Source organism: Cupressus sempervirens, chromosome 8 (genome assembly GCF_028749045.1).
Source record: "Cupressus sempervirens isolate cs-2001-9-10 chromosome 8, ASM2874904v1, whole genome shotgun sequence".
Classification (NCBI taxonomy): Eukaryota; Viridiplantae; Streptophyta; class Pinopsida; order Cupressales; family Cupressaceae; genus Cupressus; species Cupressus sempervirens.
The window spans coordinates 75,466,543-75,488,986 of record NC_143125.1 but is presented as its reverse complement, the minus strand read 5'-3'; the positions used below and the strand labels follow the sequence as shown (position 1 = coordinate 75,488,986).

Here is a 22,444-nt window from a genome sequence, read left to right as displayed (position 1 = left end):
ATATCCTTTGCATACCAGTCTACCTTGGTCTCTCACAACCTCACCTTGTTCATTCATTTTATTCCTGAAAACCCACTTAGTTCCTATAACATTTTTGTCCTTTGGTCTAGGGACTAATTCCCATGTTTCATTCTTCACAATATAATCTAGTTCTTCCTTCATTACTTGAATCCAATGATCATCTTTACATGTTTCATCTACACTCTTTGGTTCAACTTGAGAAATTAAACATAATTCTTCATGTACTATGTTTCTTGTCATAACTCCTCTATCTTTGCTTCCAATAATCTGATCAACAAGGTGATTCTTTGTCAATTTTAGGTTTGGTGTAGGTGTCACTGTCTCAACTATTAACTGTTGTCTAGGCTCAAATCTTGGTTCCTCTCTCCGTTCCACACAACTTGAATGTCATTCTGCAAATCATTGTTAGTCTCAAAGAAAGTCTCAACATTTTCTTGGATAGGCTTAGGTTTAGCTTCATAATCAGAATTATAATCAAGCATTTTCTCTTGAACTCCAAACTTTTCATCCGCTTTTAAATTTGCGCTCTCAACAATAGTCTTAGTCCTTTGATTAAAACATCTATAAGCTTTGTTTTTCAATAAATAACCAAGGAACATAGCTTCATCACTTCTTGCATCAAACTTACCAATATCATCTCTCTTGATATAACACTTGATTCCCAAAATTCTGAAATACTTCAATAATGGTGCATGTCCAAACCATAATCCATAAGGTGTTTTGTTTGTACCTTTTCTAATTTACACGTTGTTCATTGTATATATTGTTGTATTAACTACTCCTCTCCAAAATGTCTTTGATACATCATTCTCAAACATCATAGCTCTTGCTACTTCTATTACAAACCTGTTTCTTCTCTCAACAATACCATTCTACTCGAGAGTCTTAGGGGCTGATAGTTGCCTCTTAGTACTATTCATTTCACAAAAAGTATTAAACTCCTTCGAGGTAAATTCTCCACCTCTATCTGATGTTAAACATTTAATCTTCAATCCACACTCATTCTCAACTCTATTCTTAAACAGCTTAAACTACTCAAATGCTTCAAACTTTTCTATAAGGAACACTATCCACATCATCCTAGTAAAGTCATCAACAATAATCATGAAGTACCTTTCACCATAGAATCCTCTTGTCTTTGTGAGACCACTCAGATCTGTGTGAACAATCTCCAACTTTGTTGTTGTAGAAAACTTCTTGCTAGGAAAAGAACTTTTCTTCTGCTTAGCCATAACACATTCCTTGCACACAACATTAGTAGGCTTCACCATTTTTGGTAAATCTCTTACAGCAAATGTACTACTTGCTTGCACAATATTTATCAAAATTTATATGACAAAACCTTCTATGCCACAACCAATTGTTATCAACTTTAGCAACCAAACATGTCATCTCTATAGGATTCAACTGAAAAACATTACCTTTGGATCTTGTACCAGTGCCAATCATCTTACCATTCTTATCCTTGATGATGCATGTCTTTTCTGTGCACTGTAACTGATATCCGTTATCAACCAACTGTCCAACACTCAAAAGATTCCATCAACAAAATAAACATCATCTATGTTAGTTTTCCCATCAAGAGTAATAGATCCTATTCCCTTAATATGACATGTCGCATTGTTACTAACTCTAACGATTCCTCCATCACAACTATTGATCTCAACAAATTTATTCATATCACCAATCATATGATGTGAACAACCACTGTCTATGATCCAATCAGCTTTCTTCTCAACATTTGACACTAGGGCTTTCTCTTCTCTGACTTCTTTTTCAAGATTTTCTTCCTTTATAGTAACAAAACCTAACTCACCATCACTTCCACTATTTTCTTCAGATTCATCATCATCATTTGCATACAAACATTCTCTAGGCCGTCCAGACTTGAAATTATTCGTATACTCCTTTACTCTCTTAGGACATTTAGAAGCTAAATGACCAAACTCGTTACAAATCCAACATTTAAAGATTTTCTTACCATCTAGTTCTCTCTTCACAAGCAAGGCAATTCCTTCTTCAATCTTTCTGTTTTTTTCAGGTCTTGATCTATTGCTGCTAGCATACTCTCCACTAGTGCTTGCACTCCTTCATAAGGAAGGGTGAACACTTAATGCGCCAAAGGCAGCCTCCACTCTAAGAAAATCTTCAAACTATTTCAAACTTACTTCTACTACTGCCAGTCTTCCATGAAGAGTCTCTAAAAAAAAAATTAGTACAAGGTATCACTTGCTCAATCATCTGCACTATCTACTTGAATGGTGGTGTCAAAGTCTTCAAGATCTTCCATATGATCTCATCCTCGTCTTTAGTTCCATTACAAGACTTGATTTCTGCAACAATTTCTGATATTCTGTCAATATAGCTTCTTACAGATTCATCTTCCATCATTTTGGCCTCTTGAAATAAACATTTCCAGTTTTGCAATCTAATTCTCTTAGCACATTTATCACCTTCAAAAGTAGATTCCAAAGCTTTCCAAATTTCATGAGATGACACCAAATATTTTACCTAACTGTACTCATTTTTAGGAAGAGCTAACAAAAGTATTTCTCTAGCAAGAATGTTACACATGAACAAATCTTTTTCAGCTTCTGTACATTCTTCAAGTTTGCTTTCTTCCACAATGGTCTTCCCATTCTTCGTGATCAGCCAATATCCTAGAACCATGCATAGCAAATGTGTCTTCATCTTCTTTTTCCAGCTATCATAGTTAACTCCATCAAACTTGGGACTTTCTTTTTCGAAATGACCCGCCATTGATCTCCTTAGGTTATTAAGTTTTTCCTTCAAGGACCTGATGCTCTAATACTAATTGTTAGAAAGAAAAGTCCACCAAGACAACTAAGGGGGGAGGTGAATCGGTTATCTGATTAATACAACTTTTATCAACCTTATTAAACTTCAAACATATGATCAATATAAATAGCAACCATAAGAAGATACACATACAGGATGTGTTAACTAGGGAAACCCTTGATCAGAGGGAAAACCTCAGTGGGGATGGTACCCACAATGATGTACTAATATATAAGTTCCTTGTAAGAGGATGGACTCTATTAGGAGCCAATGAAATACATTCAATACATATCAGTCCCCATTAGGAGACTTTGAATCCATGTTAGAAGATTCCAACCCTATTAGGAGTTGTAGAAGGCAGAAGGACCCATTGTCCAAACAGTTTCAGGGGCAAGACCTCTAAATTCACTGTCCAATTGGTCTCTGTATTATTCCTTTCAAAAAAAGAAAATGCAAACTAATCTCAGCAACTCAATACTTGCTTTGTCCTCTTACTGTGCCTCTACCACACCAAAACACTTCTCAAATCTCAATCAGGGTTTACTTTAGTGGCGAATCTCACTAATCAGGGACCCTGGATTTGGCGATTTTTTTTGCACTTTTGTGGTGGCAACGTCGCCTGCACTTTATGAAAACTGGGTTCCATGCTTAGATCAATCACCAATAATAATATATAATCATTTTTATTTTGAATATGAGTTCGCCAATAGAATCTAATCTTTCCACATGGTAAATTAAATATTTTTGCCCACAATTTTCAAGGCTTGTCCTATTCAATGGTCACATTCGCCAATATATAGTAAAACTTTAAGCTGGGTTATATAATAAGTACGTATACTTACACATGTATTTATTCCAGAGACTTTCCAAGTAAGTTTTTATCCTTTTAAGCTTTGGCCCGAAATGGATTTGACTGTTGACAGGTGTCATTATTTCGGAGTTTTCCTCTAAAACTTGTTGTCCTTGAACATTTAGGCCCGAAATAGGATTTATACCGTCCGATTTACAATCATCTAACGGTTAATCTAACGGTTATTAAAACGAGTTACTATATTCCAGATGATATAAAATATGGTTTCTAGGTATTCATAGTTTTGGTCACAATTTTCTTTAATAATTAAATATTCGCCAGGGTTTTACAAAATTTTCTTATGACGAAAAAAATCGCCAATGAAATTAATTTTTTTCGAAGTTTGAAGAAAAAAATCGCCAATAGAAATTATTTTTTTCCCCCTAAAATAATGTTGGATTTGCCAAGATTTTGTACTTTTTCCAAAGAGGGTTCTTAAAGTTATCCCTGATCTCAATACCAAATCTCCAACTTCGCATTACAATAATCCTTTTGATCGCTTACTCGCATTTATCAAATTTGCATATTACTTACTACTTGCACTCTACACAACTTACATCACAACGAAAATAACTTTCCTTTATGCCAAATCCTCAAAATAATTCATTGAGTCGGCCTTGATGCTCTCCTAATTAATTACAATAGGACCTCTTTAAGATAACACGCTACAATACATCTTTTTCATAATTACAAAATACTGTTGGCTCACAATCTTCACAACTTCTCATACGTGCAACCTCGGACTTTGTGCACTCACTAACATCATTATCACGCTGTATTTTGTCTCTATCTACCTTCACTCATAAAGATTCTATCCTTGTTAGGAGATATAATCTGAACATCAAAAACCACTTCTCAGGAACTTTGTCTGTGAACTGTCTTTTGTAAATCATAAATAACTGCTACCAGTCTTCGACTTTCTACACGTGCACACAGCTGTTCCAACTAGACACTGTGTAGAATATTAGATCAAGTGCACATAACCTCATCTTCAATCCTCCAACCATAACATCAATCTCTATCTGCTACTCTACCAATCTTCTCAGTATGTTGACATCAATGACAAACATTGCCATGAATGCAACACACAGTCATGCTAATTGTCTCTCCATTGCTCCAGCAATGCTAGAATACTCCCCCATAGGAATTGCTTTCAGTTCAATAAATGTGCAGCAATTGCTTCTTATCTATGCTTCTTATCCATTTCTTTGAATGAATATATCGATATGTTTTTTGTGATTTGCATTCAAAACCTCTAAATAAAGTCTTATTCAAACATAAAAGGTGCACGAACAACATTGTTAGTGTAGATCCTAGTCTATGTTAGATTGATTTTGACAAATTGAACCTATGAAAACCAAGATTTTCCTTCAAACAAATGTTTAACTCAAAACCTTTCTAAGAAACACTTTTGCTTTGCATGTTTTGATTCTAGTTGTGAGCGGAGTTAAACCTTTCAGAGTTGATCATGAGTTAGTACAGCAAGTAGATCCTACAAAGTTTGGTATATCACCTTTTAGACAATAGTTTAGTTTTAGGTTATCAATCAAAGGAACCAGCCCTCTCTGGAGTTTCGTCCTCGCTATAGGCAACCCACAAACCAAAGGATGATCTCATGTTTCATGAGATAGCAGAGTCTCATGCTCAGTTTGGGTGCAATACCTCGTGAGAACTGAGGGTACCCTCTCAAAGAGGCCAGAATTATATTGTAATGTGGTTTTTTCCATTTCAATGCAATATTATTCATTGTATTCTCATGGACAGCATTAAATTGTGGGAAGATTGAAAATTCTGCACAAAAAAAAAAAATCACACTCCTAGATTTGGAACCCTATGTAATGCTAACGCAAACGCATTGAAAATAATGCTGAGATCCTCTACCAGAAAAGGAATTAATGGAAACTGGGAACAATCAGAATTAATTGCATAGTTTCAGGGGTTCAGTTTGATTTTAATTTCTATGTTGCTATATTTATGTCCCAGTGTTTATCCCCTCAAAGTTCCAATTATTAACACCAGCTAATAGATAAGTGTAGTCAATCATCCTAAACAAAGGCTTCACATAACTGCCTTATTTAGATTCAGTAATAACAAATTTTCCAACACAGTTAAACAAGAAAATGGAGACAGGCCCTAAATACCTCATAAAGAAGGTCAATAACACGTTTGATCTGTGCACCAACTGCAGATTTCCTAATGCTGTTAATATGTTGAAGCCTCTCTGTATCATTTGAAAACTTTTGACCCTGAAGTGAAGAACTAGAAACAGAAGGAGAAGGAAGCACTGGAGCATGCCTTGAATTGCTGTTCTTGGAAGAGGGCAGTCTTGATGCTGCAACCTTTGCTAATGTAGATTGACAACTAGCCTGTTGCTTCTTGAACTGATCTAATTTCTTATTCAAATCCATCTGCAGAAGCCTAAACAAGATAAACAGTTAAATCAACTTAAAATCAAAAACATATACAGGTACACAAGACCGTTAAGTCTAAACATTTATATGCATATCCTAAATGGGTAAGTTACTTTATGCTGCATTGAAAAATATTTTTACTTGGAATCTGAAACATGTAATACTGTGGAGTATTGAAACAATTAGAACCACATTCAAATTGAAAATCAATATAACGGTTGAGGTATTAACAGATTTAAGGGCTGTAATCCAGTTGTAATTAACTGAAGTTTACCCTTGCTGCCACAATTTTGAGTTTCAGGGCTGCGTGCAGGTTGCAGCTACGCGAGAGTTATTCTCGGGATTTCTATACTTCCCACCCAGTAATAAAACTTTACCGATCATGAAACAACATATTTCTATTTATGCACCTAAATGAATAAGGGGAAGAATTCCCTTTTCCACTCCACCTCCTAACACCTCTCAATGTTACGAATCAGGATAACCTCGTGTACTAGAAAGGCCATTTATGCAAATCACCTCTATGGCCAAGTCAAGGGATCAAGGTTCTCTCTCAATTCCTACAAGAAATCCAAACCTAAGGGCATGCATTTATAGACGAATACATAAGTTCAGGAGGCCATAGTGCTATCTCAATCCTTGCACGAGTCCAATGTGAGGGCACTCATTAATGCACTTCATTTTACAACTCATTGAGGAAGAGGTTCTGCCTTGTGTCAACATCAAGAGTACAAGGAGAGATCACATCAAACAAATTCACCTGCAGGTCCATTACCTAATGGCGTTTGACAGCACAGAGGCTCAGCCTGACTCAGGGATAACAAGTTCGAGCTTACAAGTAAATTTGGTCATGAGGCTGAATATCCATATCGACCTCTGCGAGGGATTCCACATACACCACATTAGTTTCTCCTTCGCGTAGGCTAACCTTGCCTTTTACAATCTCCGCGCTGAAGTTTACGATGAAAAAATAAATAAATATAACCACGGTATTGTAGAAAACAAACAAAGTCTGCGTTCTCGTGCTAAACCCTAAGGAAAAAAAATGAACAAACCCAAAAATCTCGAATGCTTTAAACAAGATGATATTGAATCTTTGATGTTTAAAACAACGTAACCATACGTTTAAACAAAAATGAAAAACAAACACAAAATGTTATAAGTGTTTCCACAATTTGATTCATTTAAACTAAAAATTAATTAATCTGGAAATCAAATCTTACAGTTTTGTGTTCGTTGCTGCTATATTTTTTAGCCCTGATGAATTTATTTTATCAATCGGAATTTACGTACCGGCGAATTTCAGTCTAACAGGAAGATCCCACGCCTGACATCAAAATTGGGGTTTAAATTTACTAATATTCATGTTCAAATATTTGTCTAAAAGCATGAGAAATTATTTATGTTTTCTTTTGCCTGATGCATCTGCAACTGTACCAGAAAGCTGGAGGATGTCGTATATTAGATAACGGGCGTCTTCGTCTCTGCAATTAAAAAACCTGATAATCAAATTAATCTGGATTTTAAGCAACAATGCCTCTAAATTTTTTACAACAAAATGACTTTGTTTGATTATGGATTTAGGCCTTTGCAATTAGTTGAATTCAATCGATTGTTAAAGAAGATCGATCGGTTGAAACTTGGAACTCTTACATCTTTTTTAAAAGATCGAATTTCCCCTCAAGCTTATTTAGTGGAACAATCCCCAAAAGAAGATTTATTACGCCGAATTACATCGAGTCTGAAGTGAACGACCTGTTTTCTGAAATCAACGGTTGAAAATAACAGATACCGTACAAGACGTTGAAGAAATTGAAACCCCCTGATTTCTTGATGGCATTTCCCCGTGCCTGTCTCCTTCCTGCTGCAGAACGAAATGTGTTTGCTCTCTAAATAAATATCTGTCCTAGTTCGCTGCCGGAAATGGCTTTTCTGCTTGCCCGCCGAGTTTATATTTTATTTTAATTATGATTGTTCCTCCTCTATTTGTTCATATTTTGTTCTTCATTTTATTTTATATTTTAACATAATATGGCTTTTAGTAACACTTGTATAAAATAATTGAAAAAATAAATATATTTAAATTAATTGATTTTACATTGTGATTTTAATTTTTTTAAATGATTACATACATTGATTTTTTTATTTTGTTTAAAAAATTATATTTAATTATACATAAAAGTCAACAATTTTTTAATTTATATAAAATATTATAAATTATTAAAAGAATTATATTTTATTTTAAATTTTGAAAATACTAAATTTTTTAAGTAATACTTGTATAAAATAATTTAAATAATTGAAGAAATAATTTGAATTTTACATTATGATTTTGATTTTAAAAATGATTATATTTATATTTTGGAAGGTCTTGCATTTGATTCTATTGGAACGTAATAAATAATAATAATTAATCACAACACATAATAATAATGAATCTTTGCTTCAGCCTCTTACCTATCAAAAAAAATCATGAGTCAAATTTAAAGACAAACTTTCAAATTATATAAAAATATTATAAATTATTAAAAGAAAAATTCTAAATTATTTTATAAATTTTATTGGATGTTATTAGATTTGATTTACTATTGGATATGGAAGAATCTAAGAAGAATGGTTCAGTGCTTAGTCATATCAATGGTACAAATATTGTGTTTATACCTATGAATAAGTACTCTAAAACATTTGTAGAGTACACATCCATTTCCTTGTGTAATACAATTTATAAGTTTTTGTCCAAAGCTATCTATCTGATATGCAAGGGTTGATTCCCAAGCTGATTTCCTCAGAACAAGGGAACTTTGTCCCAAGTAGAGAGACTACAGAAGGTACCTTAGTGGATCACTTGCCTCTCTACTCTATCAAATAAATTAAGTTTTTTGTGTGTATCGTCAAGCTTGATATGATGAAAGCTTATGACAAAAACAATTAGGATTTTTTTGGTAAAAGTACTAAGCAAATTTGGATTTGTTAATAGATGGTGTAAATGGATTCTTGCATGTGTTAAAGATGCTCACTTTTTAGTGGTAGTTAATGGATCTCTGGTGGGGCAATTTTACACAATGCAACGAGTGAGACAAGGTGATCCTTTATCTCCTTTCCTATTCATCATTAGGGCAGAAACCCTTAGCAGGACCATTTTAGCACATCACTAATCTAGTTTATGGAAAGGTATTTGGAATATTGCCCCACACATTCTCTAAAATTGTTGATGACACTCTCTTATATGCCCTTGCCACAATTGTTGAGGAGAATCAAATTAAACTTGCTTGAGATTCTTATGAATTGGATTTCAAGCAAACGATGAATCCTCTAAAATCCACAATTTTTATTTTCAATGTTAGACCATCCATCAAGAAAAAAATTACAAATCCTTAGATTTCAAGAAGCTCAATTGTTGAGTTTGTAGCTTGGAATTCCTTTCACAGGTTGTAATAGGATGCAGTAGTAGAGTACTATTATCCATCAGTTGAGACTTTGTACTACCTCTTGGAAGGGTAGATGGCTCTCCTTGTTAGGATGTATCCATGTTAAAAACTATTTGGTAGCAATCCCAAACTACTTCCTTATTGTCTTAAAGGCCCTTGCAGTTGTCATTAAACAAATTGAAAGGATTATCATGCACTATATATGGAACAATAATATGAAAGAGACAAAGAGGGTTCCCCCTATATCACTTAAAGGTATGGCATCATAGAAAGAGATTGGTGGTGTTGGATTTCATAATCTAGAAAATAGAAATGTAGCTTTTGGGAGGAAATTAGCATTGAGAATGTATTCTAAGCCTCAAACTACTTGGAGCAAGCTAATGCAAACAAAATATGTAGATTCTAATAACCCATCTTAAATCCTTACCGTAGCAAGTCCACAAAGTGGCTTAGTGTCATGAGCCATGAATGGATATATATAGTACAAAAATGCATTGCTTCAAGTATAATCAAGTAATGAATAATATTCAACCATATGTTAATTATAATTGTATATTAATCATATCTAGTTATCTAGAAAACCAACAATTATTTGTCAAAACAATGGAAAACTAATATCTGAGAGAATTGAGACATAGACAAATGACCCATTAAATTATATCAATTTGATAGAAAATTATAATTATAATTATAATTAAACAATACACGAGAAGACTGTTTATTTAATCATGTCTAAAACTAGCAACAAATCTTAATTTAATTATACAGTCTAAGATCAAATCATAATTAACATAAATTAACAATGTGATATATATTGCATAGATAAATATGACGATCAAGTATAGAAGGGAAAATGACAACAAATAGAAATTGAAATTTTTATTGATGCAATTTAAGATTAACAAACCAAATTTATAATTGTAAATGGGTACGAGCAACATAAGATGACTTTAGCTAAAGGTATAGTCTCTTATCCAAATGGACATGCCTCTTTTGTCTAAGGTTGCAACCCTTTGAATTTAGAAAGGGATATTTATAAGTTTAGAACTAAAAGATGGAAGGGAAGTAAGAATTTACCTATAAAGGAGATTAGAAATAACCACTTTAAAATTTAAAAAACCAAACTCATTAATGGATGCCTCTCTATACATGACACGCATATTATTAAAATTGTACTTTGTATCCTTGTTAAGCGAAGATATTAAGTTATTAAGGAGACAACAAACTTATTCATATAAGGAGAATTAAAGAGGGAGTCACATGAGTGGGCTTATAAGGTAAGGGAAATGTATGAACTTATTTTGTAACTAAATTAACTTATGTTATTTTCACTTGAATATATATTGAAAGTGTAATATTAATTCATGTTTAATGAAGGATTATGTGTGTGTGTGTATAATTGGATTTGAAATATATATGCATTCAAAATGATATTTAATAATTTGATATTATATTTATTAAATATAAAAAAATGAAGTAATATATTGCAAGATATTAATATAATTTATTATGGATCTAAGCAATTGATTAAAACTTTTATAGTGCCAATATAGGGGTTGCACTCATCTTTGTATGTATATGTGCAAGTATAGGGTTCGAGGTCATCTCTATATGAATGGCTGGATGGAATCGCATAGTATCAATGTGAGAGGTTAGTGCAATTCTCGTATGAATGAATATCATGTTAGTGTGAGAGACCATTACAACCCCATATGAATGCATATTGTGAGCTATGCAAGATATTAGAACAACTATGTATTAATGGTTAGATGAAATTTAGATAATGGGCAGAATATGGTGATGATGCCAACATATGAATACATAATTGGCCTTGGATAGAGTATGTCCCATTCAAGATGATCTTTAAGGAGTGCACTCCAAAGAAGATGATTGAATAAATAAGGGTTGGGAAACCTAATCAAGAGATGTCTTTAAAGTTTGGATTAGGATAGAGGGTAGAATAGTGTAGTTAAACTTATTTTTTTTAAATTCTAGCATTTATTTTACAAGTATTATTTGTCCTAAGCTAGCCCTAATAGAGGGGACATTACACTCAGATATGTGAAATTTCATCATTTCTTCTAGGGATGTATTTACTTCATCCATCTCTTGGGAGGTCCATGACGAAGAAGAAATAGATTTCTTTCTTGACTCTTGGAATGGATTCAAGCCATTGTTCAACGATGATGTGTTAAGACAATTTGTTGCAATTATTTAACCTAAGTATGGGGTAGTAAATGTTTTCATTATGTTGATTTGATTAAAATACTTTACCAATTTCTTTGCTACATCTGTTGAATACTATATTGAAAGATATAGTGGTCTTCTTTAATAACTCTAAGGAAATGATAATTTGGGTCCCTTCACAAAAAGGTCAACATACAGTCAAATTAGGATATGAGGCAATTTCTATGAGGGAAACCCAATTATGTCCGTAAAGGGATTATTAATTTTTTTGGAGTGATGTGATTCCCCCAGAGTTAGATGTTTTACTTGGTTGGCTCTTAAAGAGAGAGCTCTCACCAATGACAAGCTAGTTAAATAGCTATTATAGACCACTTCAAATGTGTTCTATGTGCTACATCTAACAAAGATGATTACCACTTTTGTGTACAATGCCCTTTTGCACAACACTATTGGTAATGTATGCAAGCTAAAGCCAAATTTTATATGTCCATTTCATATACCTTGTGAAATGTCATTTGATATTGGCTAGTAGTATTAATGGATGATCATTCTAGTTGTATTCATTTGGTCTATATGGTGGGAAAGGAACAAATGCATATTTAGAAAATAAATGACTTGTAATCAATAAGTACATGCTAAAATTGAAGAACTAGTTGTTGGGGCAGTTATGGTAGTTATGGCTCATGCCAGAAAAATGAAAATATGCTCTTCCACTTTCTCATCATAGGATAGTAAACTTTTGTATTCCTGATCTCGTATTAAGATGCCTTGTTTTGGACCTTTAATGATTCATTCCAATGATACGATTAATAGAAAGGAGATAAGGTGGATTAGGTCATCTTCCCCATTTGTGAAAATGAATTTTGATGGTGCTTCTAGAGGCAACCCTGGGATATCAAACATTGGTATTTACATCTAGAATTCTTCAGGTGATCTCATAATTGCTCAAACAATCCCTATTAGTCATAGGACTAACAATTGGGTAGTAGCTTTTTTATTTTATGGAGTTTCTCTTTAACTCAGAGACAAGGCATCATACATTTATATCTTGAAGATGATTCAAAATTGATAATTGAAGCTAAAAAATATCATAGATGTTATAATTGGATAATCAACTATATATTGTACTAAGCTTGGATATTATTGGATGCTTTCCAAGACTATGTAATCTTGCATACATATAGGAAAGGTAATAGATTGGTTGAATCCATTGCAAATCTAGCATGTAATAGAGGTGATGTGGAAATAATTAGAGATAATTTGATTTAATTCAAGATTTCCCTTAATGTGCATCAATAATTAAATAAATAAATAAAGAATAATAATAAAAAATCAATAGGTTGACCATTTCACTCGATGTCTTTGTCATTGGTCTCTCCTCACACATAACCATCATGTGCCATGATGGTGGAGGATCTTAGTGTTGTTTTATATTTGTACAAATATTGGCGAAATTTTTCTTAACGATGATATAGCCATTGTGAAACATAATTAGGGCCACTAATTATTTAAATTCACTCGGTCAAGTAGTAGAGTGCTACTCGAGCTAATGATGATAGATAACGACTCTTATGGGCCAAAGACAACTACTCCCAATTTTAGTTGAAGGTTATGATATTCTTGTGTCGATGTTTTAGGGTATTATTATGCATGTGGGTGATATGGCTATTATAGGATAGGGATGGGATTTGAATATAGAGGTGGCAATGGATTTGGGGAAACTAGACATGTCATTATGCTTGGTTTAATTTTAATATTTTTGATGTTCAATTTATTATTGCATTATCTCTGTTGTAAATCAATTCAATGATTACTATAATACAAGTATTAAATGGATACTTGGATATTGTAGTTGGGAAGTATTTTTATATGATTTAAGAGATAAATGGACATGGTTATATTCTCCTATTAATCCTTCACTCACGTGTTTATTTTGAAACATTAATATATTTGTAATATTTGAAGTTTGATTGTTTTGGCTCCAACATGTTTTTTTGCCAAAACAATAATAAGAAAGTGGTAATTTCCAAGGAGTCAAAGAATTTTTAAAAAAATTCAGTGTGGGATTGGCTCACACATGCTAATTTTTACAAGAAAGAAAAGTAAATGAGGCAAACTATCAGATCAATAGTTATGGAGAATGATATCAATGCAGAAAGGGTAAGTACTAGCCATACAAAAAAATAAATGCACTTGATTTGACCATTTCTTAAAATTATTGATCAATTTAAAATTCACATAATTATTGTTATGCGATTTTTAAAAAATTTAGAAAAATGTTAAGTTAGGTATATTTTTTCAGCTGTATAGCCATCTTTGAAAGGACATCTCTAGTTTAAGTGATTCATGTGAAATGAACAAATGATGAAACATGTCTATTCTTCTTGGAGGGGTTTGAAGTAGTTCTACCTTAAGGTTGACAATGTTTCCTATTTGAATCATTTCCATGAGTTCCTATGAGTCATCCAACATTCTTTAAGATCATTCCATTGTATATTTAGGGTGCCATGCATATATGTGATGCATGACAGAATATAGGTCACTTAATTTTTATCTTGTTTTTGCTCCTACTCCAAGTGAATTTCCCTTTCTAGGCCATATCAATGATATTGAATTTGACCATTTATTTATATGGAATGTAGAGATTTCAAGCATTCTATCTATAATATAATTGGCAAAGAAATGCTCTCATCATTGCCTTGTAGAGTGTTACTTCCATCTCAAATTTTATCCATATTTTCATCTAATGTAATGGATTTAACCCAATCACATTACAAGGTTGAAGTGGTGCTTAGCAAAGGTATGCACTCTAGGATCATCTTTTCAGCAACTTGTATTCATACTATACAACACTATCAACTTTGGAAAGTTTATGGGATTTATTGGGGGATTGTTTTCTAGGGAGGCATTGTTGGATAAGTTAGAGTTTGTAGTTGTTTATGACAACATTAAGCAAGGGATTTTTCACTTCATAAGAGACACATTTTAGGGACATATATGAGTGTTTGGTATCAGTTTGGTAAACCTAATAAGGGTGAAGGCATTAATGGTGTTTTATTCTTGTTTGAGCATGACTATGTACTATTAGATCCATGAGGGATTTTGTAGAAACTCCATATTTATAATTTCCTATTTTATATTACATTTCATTGTAAATATATATTTTACATTAAAATCAAATTTGAAGACAAATTTTTAATTTACATAAAATGATTGAGATAATTGAAGGGAAAATTTAAAAATAACTTCATTTATTGGTTTCATTGAATATTTGATTAAATACTTATCTATGATTGGAATTCAATTTGAATAACATTAAATTTAATATTATTTTTATATCTGACAAGAATTTTTTCTTTTTCCTATCAATTATAAGTAAAACAACACATACAATATCAAGTTCAAATAACTAATAATTAGGTACATATAACCCACAAGCTAGGACTAGTCAAAATAATATATATGAAATCTTCTCAACTACGTATAGATATGAGAGGAGTTTTATCAAAATATAAAGAGATTAAACTATTTTTGACTTAGAGTTCCCTATCATTATGGGCAACCTAGGTATCATTTCACTGTAGGACTTTGTCATTTTGAACCAAAACAACTCTACATGGTTGTTGTGGAATGGCATTTGGAGGAAAGACAAGAATAGGTGCAACAAGAAATGGTTGACCATTTTCCAAGAATATCTTTTCTAACAACTTGTGAAGCTACTTCTTCATATGGTCAACTCTCTATTGGAATGGGATATCCTCTAATTTTTTTGGAAGTAAAGATTTTCCATCTGCATGTTCTCTTTTTGACTTCTTAACCTTCCCATATTTTAGAGATTTTGTAATCTTCTTCTCAATAACTTTCATTTAATCTAAAACCCATGAGGAAATGTTAAAATATACGAGTCCTTAAAGAGACTCAATAGAGTTTTGATTACTACCTTTAAAGTATATTCATTTCTCATTTTCCAAATAGTCCATGTAATATATTTACATAGAGAATAGACCCAAAAAGAATTGTTGTAATTGTTTAATCTCAGGAACTTACCAATTAACACATTTAGAAAATTAAGAATCATGGTGCAACATGAAGTCAAATATCCACCAAATTTCCTAGCAAACAAATAATCAAAGAAAATATGGGAGACATTCAATACACCTACAAAATGAACAAATATTAATGTCAACATTAGGCTTCTTAAAAATTAACTTGTGTAGGAAAATGAGCCATAAAAAAACAAGACTTATTAGGGTCAATATGCATGTGTCGTATACTAGCAAGGATCTCACTCCATTGGTCGGGTTCAAGGTTTAGATTCCATGAGTTTAGGTCTTCAAAGATAACATTACTTTCAGTTAGGATCTTATAAATGATCTTAACTTCAATACATGGAAGGGGGTCCCATCAAGACACTTTAATAGAGGAATTTTTCCATTATTGGTAATGTAGTCTTTAGGAAGGAATAGGCTAGTAAAAGCTTCTCTAACCATGATACAAGTCCTCCATTGAGAGTGGGACATGTCATATTTACTCCCTATCTCTTGTCATCTTATAATTCTTCCATATATGATAATGTCATTGAACAGAAAAATACCCTGTTTATCCCACTATTTAAAAAATCACCCTTGAATGGGGGCTAATGGTTTTTCTCCCCTTTTGAGATTCTGCCAAATAGACTTTTTCCCATACACCTTTTTGTATTCATCAATTTAGTTTTGTTAGTAATAAATTTTATAACATAAGCACAAATTTTATGTATTTCTTTGGAAACATTGGAGTCTAATACCTTTATAGAAAAATTTCTAGACATAAGATCATTAATGTGGAGTCCTTTCCATGTTGATGTGCTAGTTGGACTAGCTCTTACAATGTTATTTATGGTAGGTTCATCTCCTATAGTGGATTTAGTAATCCATTTAACAAAAAGTGAGATTCTTTGAGTTATGAAGTCCTTATGACCCAATCCCCTATTCTCTTTTCTCATCAAACACTAATTCCAATTCATTGCATGCCTCTTTCCATTTTCCTTTCCATTTAACTAGAAGAAGTCCCTAACTCTCTTCTAAATATATTTGAATAGAAAATGGTTAAAGAGCTAGGTTAAGGCATAGTAGATAGTGTAGGATGAGAGGATATTGTTATAGACTTGGACTCTACCTACCAATGTGAGGTATCTAGTATTCCACTTATTGAGTTTTTATCAATTTTTTTCCCTGATCCAATTTCATATTTTAATGAGACTGGGATTGAAAGAAAAAAGAATGCCCAAGTAATTCACACTATGGTTGGGTCCTCTGTAGGCTAGTTCATATTTGTTACACCAACTCGAAGGTGTCTCTTCCTATCCCAACAAAATTGATTTAAGAAGCAAAACCTTGTTGCATGATGTCACATATAAGATGTCCAAATTGTTCATCAATTTACATACATTGTCTTCAATTAGCTCAAAGGTAATTTTTGTGTCCATCAAAAAATTGCACAATCAAATTTTCATCACCATTTGGTAGCTCAATGCCCTTAACACTATGTGAGCTAGTCTTATCTCTAAGAATGTAATATAAGGCATCAATAACTAGCATAAAAAGAGTCAAGGATAGAGGGCATTCTTTCCTTATAGACCTAGAGATCTCAAAAGGGTCAAACCTTAATCCATTTACTTCAATAGTTTCATTATCTTCATTCGTTAGGGTGCTAAACATTTGATAGAAAAAACTAGGGAAGCCCAAGCATCTTAGCATCATAGTGATGAATTTACATCTAATTATGCCAATCACCTTTCATAATCTAGGAGTAGCATATATACGTATTATTCAAATATCTTAGCCCAATTCATAGCTTCCCAAGAAGTGGATCTCGTATTATCAAGTATGTACCCACCCTTAATGAATCCTATCTAGGTAGTATTTATCATATAAGGGTGGACATTTTCTAACCTAAGTGTAAGTATCTTAGCCATAATTTTATAAGAGACATTTAATAGAGTAATTGGCCTCCAATTTTAAATCAAAGTCTTGTCCTTCTCTTTAGGTATAAACTTTATCAGACCAACATTAATGTTAGTCCCAAGATATTTCCTTTTAATAACCTCATTAGACTTGCAAAAGTTCTTCACCTATCTAATCGATATTCTTTCTATAAATTTCAATGTCCACCTATCATGCTCAGGGGCCTTTTTATTATTCATACTTAAGAATGTACTATTCATTTCATTAATATAAATAGATTTATCTAACATATCAACCTCATTTATGATTACCTTGTTGGTAATAAGTCTACCAATCGTATTCCTATGAGTTTCCATAACAATGCCAACATCTTAAAAAGTGAAAAATTTATTATTGTATCCAGCAAAGACTTTGACAATATCAACTTGGGAGTTGATTTCAATCTAATCATCCTAAATAGTATCAATCTTATATCTATATTACTTGGTTTTGAGCATTTGAAAGAAGAACCTAGCATCCTTATCACCATGTGTTATCACCATGAGAAACTCAGTTAAGTCTTGCTCTTCTTTTAGCCCGCTAGATCTTGAAATTTTGCAATCTTATAAGGGAATATCTAGATTAGGTCACACACTCTAAAGAATCAAAGCTAGATAGTTACCCTATAGGATTATCTTAACTTTAAAAAATATTCTGTTGAAGATTACATTCTAATCTTCTCATGTCCTTTACTTTCATTTTCCCACTACTTGGAATAAAGATTTCCAAATGGAATCATTTTAAATCATCTCTCTATTATAATTTAGTGTCTCAAAAGGAAATTTTATGTACTGTCTAACAATATTGATAGTAGTGATGACATCCTCATCAAGGAGGGAAGTATTTAGGAAAGATCCATCATTTTCACTATGCTCAAAATTGTTCTTATCCAAATGAAAGATCTTGGCTATAAAAGAGTGTTGGTCTAACAATGTATGTGTGGAAACTTTTACACAAACACCCATATCATACTTTATGAAATTGAATGTCTCTCTATTCATATAAAATAAATCCAATTAATAATAAATTCTCTTATTACCTTGTTAGAAGTTGTTCCAACTGTACTAGAATCCCTTATGATCACCTTCATTTCCTACTAATGGGTCAAAAAGTTTATGCATCTTAATAATTTTAGACCAAAAGAACTCCTCAGTGTCATTCCATTCAAATTTATTACCACTCAGTAGCTAAAGGGTCAAAAAATTTTTTGCTTCTTAATAATTTTAGACCAAAAGAGCTTGTTAGTGTCATTACATTCAAATTTATTACCACCTAGTTTAACCTAAAGAGCTTCAATCACACTGAAGTGACCTCCTAAAATCCAAGAAATATTGTCATGTTGGAACACCCACTCCAAGAGATCTATTATGATCTTATGATCATTTGTAGCATTTATGCTATAAATACCAAATTCCTCATTATAAATAACAAATGTGATACAAATCATCATCTTAAAAGGAGATAAGTCCTACTTAGAAATGTGTGTGGACCATTTGCCTAGCTAAAATAGAAGATGCCTCTTTAATCCTTCGATGAGAAATGGGGAAGTCTTTAGCATCTTTCCAAATATAATTAAGGTTCAAATCTAAAGTAAAGTCCATAGTTTTAACTCCTTAAAGTATCAATATATTAATATCACTATTCATCATGAGGAATTTCTTCACAATATATTTCTTGTGAGGAGATTCTAAACTCTTGATGTTTTAAGAAGCACAAATCACATCTATGGATAAGATTTTGGGATCTATTTCCATTGGATATTTAAGGCTCTTACAATAACTTAGAAGCTTTTTTGGGGGGTGTTTAGACTCCTTATAATGCATAAAGGGTCCAAAAGGTCTACCTCTTTTTTCCATTTGTGTTCCTTCCTCCATGTCCCTTGTTGGGGATTCCATTGTTTTGTTCCCCTTATCTGTCCTCACCCTCCTCCTTTTATTTTGGGTTCAAAAAGAAAACATCTCATCATTATTTTAAATCTTAGAGAAAGGTATAATAGCTTTGTCTTTGGTTTCTTCTTCTTTGAATGTGTTATCTATAGAAACCTTTTGAGAAAGAACATTTACTTGAACCTCAATATCCTAGGTGGATACATGGATCGAGGTGACAACGATAGGTTGCAAAGGAGGACAAGGCTTGGGGTGGTCATGGGGTGGCGGGAGGAAGGGGTAGGAATAACCACAAGCTTATAATCAAATAATATATATTCTGATCCATATGCCTCTTGCAAGGCTTCTGATCTATTAGTAGATGAATTTACACCAAAATCAACCTTTGAGCAATCAACCTTTCTCACTAGTCTCTCAAAAGTTTCATCCTCCTTGGGGTTGCCACTATCCATGGCTCCATCTAAGTCATTTGGGTGAAGGGAATGCCATCCTTCTCAAAATCACTATGTTTATAAAGCAACAAATTTTAGGAGACGATTCTCTTTTAAATTTTGGATCTAAAACCCCTCGCAAGTCTTTTCAGTTCCAACTATTATGTATTTTGTATTCTATGTTCAGGTTGAGGAGGAGGGTAATATAAACCCAAAATCTAGATAGTCAATTGCAAGGAGATTATTAATGTTGGAGAGAAGATTCATCAGGAGTAGATCATCACAAAGGATCTTTTTAGTTCGTGACTTACACAACTAGTCCTATTATTTGCATAATTTTTTTGAAGACTTAGGGTTAGTTTACTATTTCTATGGGAAGAAGGGGTGAGGGGGACCTCCTATAAAGGGAATAACTAGTACACAACCCAGTGTGATTATTTGATCCATAAGAGGGATTGGAATTAGTACTAGGGTTAAGCATTTTTGTTTTTAGTAGAGGGAAAAAATATTGCAAACAACCCTCTTTCTTGCACAAGAAGCTCATATTTATCTCTCCCAAAAAGGTGACATGACATGTAAATAAATGATCCTCTAAATAAAATAAAATTTCCTCTAGAAAATCTATATGAAGGTTCAAAGATATAGTGGAATAACATCCATTATGTGATAATGAGTTAACATTTGTATGTGGTATTGAGTTATCCATTATTAAGGTGAATAATATTACCAATAGGATCGAGGGCCCAAGGGACTAAATTCAATTAAAAAGGTAGAAGTTTCCCATTTGTGAGACATTGAGGGCATAAAAGAGTGAGGATTTCCTCTTGTTTAGCTTTACAGACCTACAAAAGTGCCCTCAAATTGTAATACCCCATCCTCCAAAATTTCCTATTAATTATCTCTTTTTGACTATCAGGGTTTGTAAGAAAAATAATAAATAACCCTTTCTACAACATTCTTAAGTATGAAAAGTGGAACCCCTAATATATTTTCCACAAATTGTGTAACTAGTAATCTTAAAAAATCCTAAATGGTAACTTGGTAAGTTCATGTAATTCGAAGAAAATCACAAAATTCCTTAATCTATTATTTTTAGCATCTATCACCATAGCCATTTTAAAATTAGATTTAACCAAGAAGACATTGATAACTGAAACCCTACCTAAATTAAATCTCTCTTTAATGACATTGTTGCGTATGTGCAAGATCATGGGTGACCAAAAAGTGATGTGAAACTAGTTTTGAAATGTCCAAAAGTGCTATAAGAATTGTGTTGACTTTTTCCCACCAATCCTAATACCAAAGAAAAATCAAGTGCCAAGCCACATTGGGTATCTGAAAGCTATTGTTTACCCAAAACTTGTGCATATAATATAAAATCTCAATGCTCATTTTCCTCATTTCTTCCTTGTTATTTGTTGTTTCTTTCTCTTGGTTTTAGGTATTCAAACCTTATTGTGTATATGATCATCTTTTTCATCAAATTAAAGTATTTTATCATTGCTAAGTTCATTTTATGTTTTTAATTGTGTTCATTCACTTTTTATCCATATTTAGGTTTTTTGTGTTTTTTATTATAATTTGATAGTTTAATTTGTAATTTTATGTTATTTTTGATTTAATCAACAATAGTTGACACTAACCAAATTCTCAACCTTGCCCCACATCCCAAAAGTATTCTACAACTACCCCCAAATGATCCACAACTGCCTCAAAACCCTCCCCAAATTGAAGATTTTTCTAAAGATAATCTAAACCAATTAGGGGTTTCCAAATGACATATTAAAATATCCCTAAGTTATCTCCCATTCTATCCACCCTAAACACCATTCTAGATAATATTGAGATGCTTTCAAGTAGCATAATTATGCTCTTCTTTAGCATGAGGAGATGCATGCCTAATTTGATGACAAACTAGTGTTAGTTTGTGGTGAATGATCAGGGAAGTACTATACACTCACCATAATTCCTCAGCAAGGTTTGGGGCTAGGTCAGGCCTCAAGCGGGGGTTTGGGGCAGTAGCCCCTAATATAGTCAAGGGCAACAATCCCCAAGAAAAAAAATTGGGGCTATTTTATAGGCTATTTTTTTGGGGGCCAACATATTGTAATTAGTCTAGCCCTAATTTTTTAAGCGAAAAAAAGCTTGTATAAAATGGCTTAGGTTTAGGGATTTTATAGTGTGTGATGAGATAGTAGCTCCTTACAATAGTATTGAGTTTTAAGGGATTATAGATTGTAATTAGGTTGTAATCATTGGATAATAAAAGTATTGGACTCACTTTTTGGTGGACGTAATCTAGGGATTGGGTGAACCACATTAAATCTTTGTATCTTGTGTTCTCTTCTATGTGCTTTATTATTTATTGATATTGGATATATTTACATGTAATTGTTATTTCTATCTAATTAATCCTATTAAGTGGTATCAATGCCATATTTTTTTAG

General features: G+C 32.7%; 1 protein-coding gene across 14 annotated transcripts in view; it reads right to left on the bottom strand.

Moving 5' to 3' along the window:
* The window catches only part of LOC149541708 (Transcription initiation factor TFIIE, beta subunit), a 57,562-nt gene extending 49,613 nt beyond the window's left edge, over positions 1-7,949 (bottom strand). For 2 of the 14 annotated variants that reach the window (XR_016355361.1, XM_089796828.1), the window contains exons 1-5: positions 7,735-7,949; positions 7,519-7,565; positions 7,305-7,408; positions 6,918-7,031; positions 5,812-6,088 (exon numbers count right to left, since the gene is read on the bottom strand). Coding sequence is in view for 11 of the 14 variants with exons in the window: in XM_089796828.1 (XP_089652954.1) it covers positions 5,812-6,088; positions 6,918-6,949 (309 nt within the window). In the remaining 3 variants the exon portion in view is untranslated. Of the gene's footprint in view, positions 1-5,811; positions 6,089-6,856; positions 7,032-7,304; positions 7,566-7,734 lie in introns of all 14 variants that reach the window. The other 12 variants (XR_016355362.1, XM_089796835.1, XR_016355363.1 and 9 more) reach the window with 10 other exon arrangements.
* Positions 7,950-22,444: the final 14,495 nt, after the last annotated feature.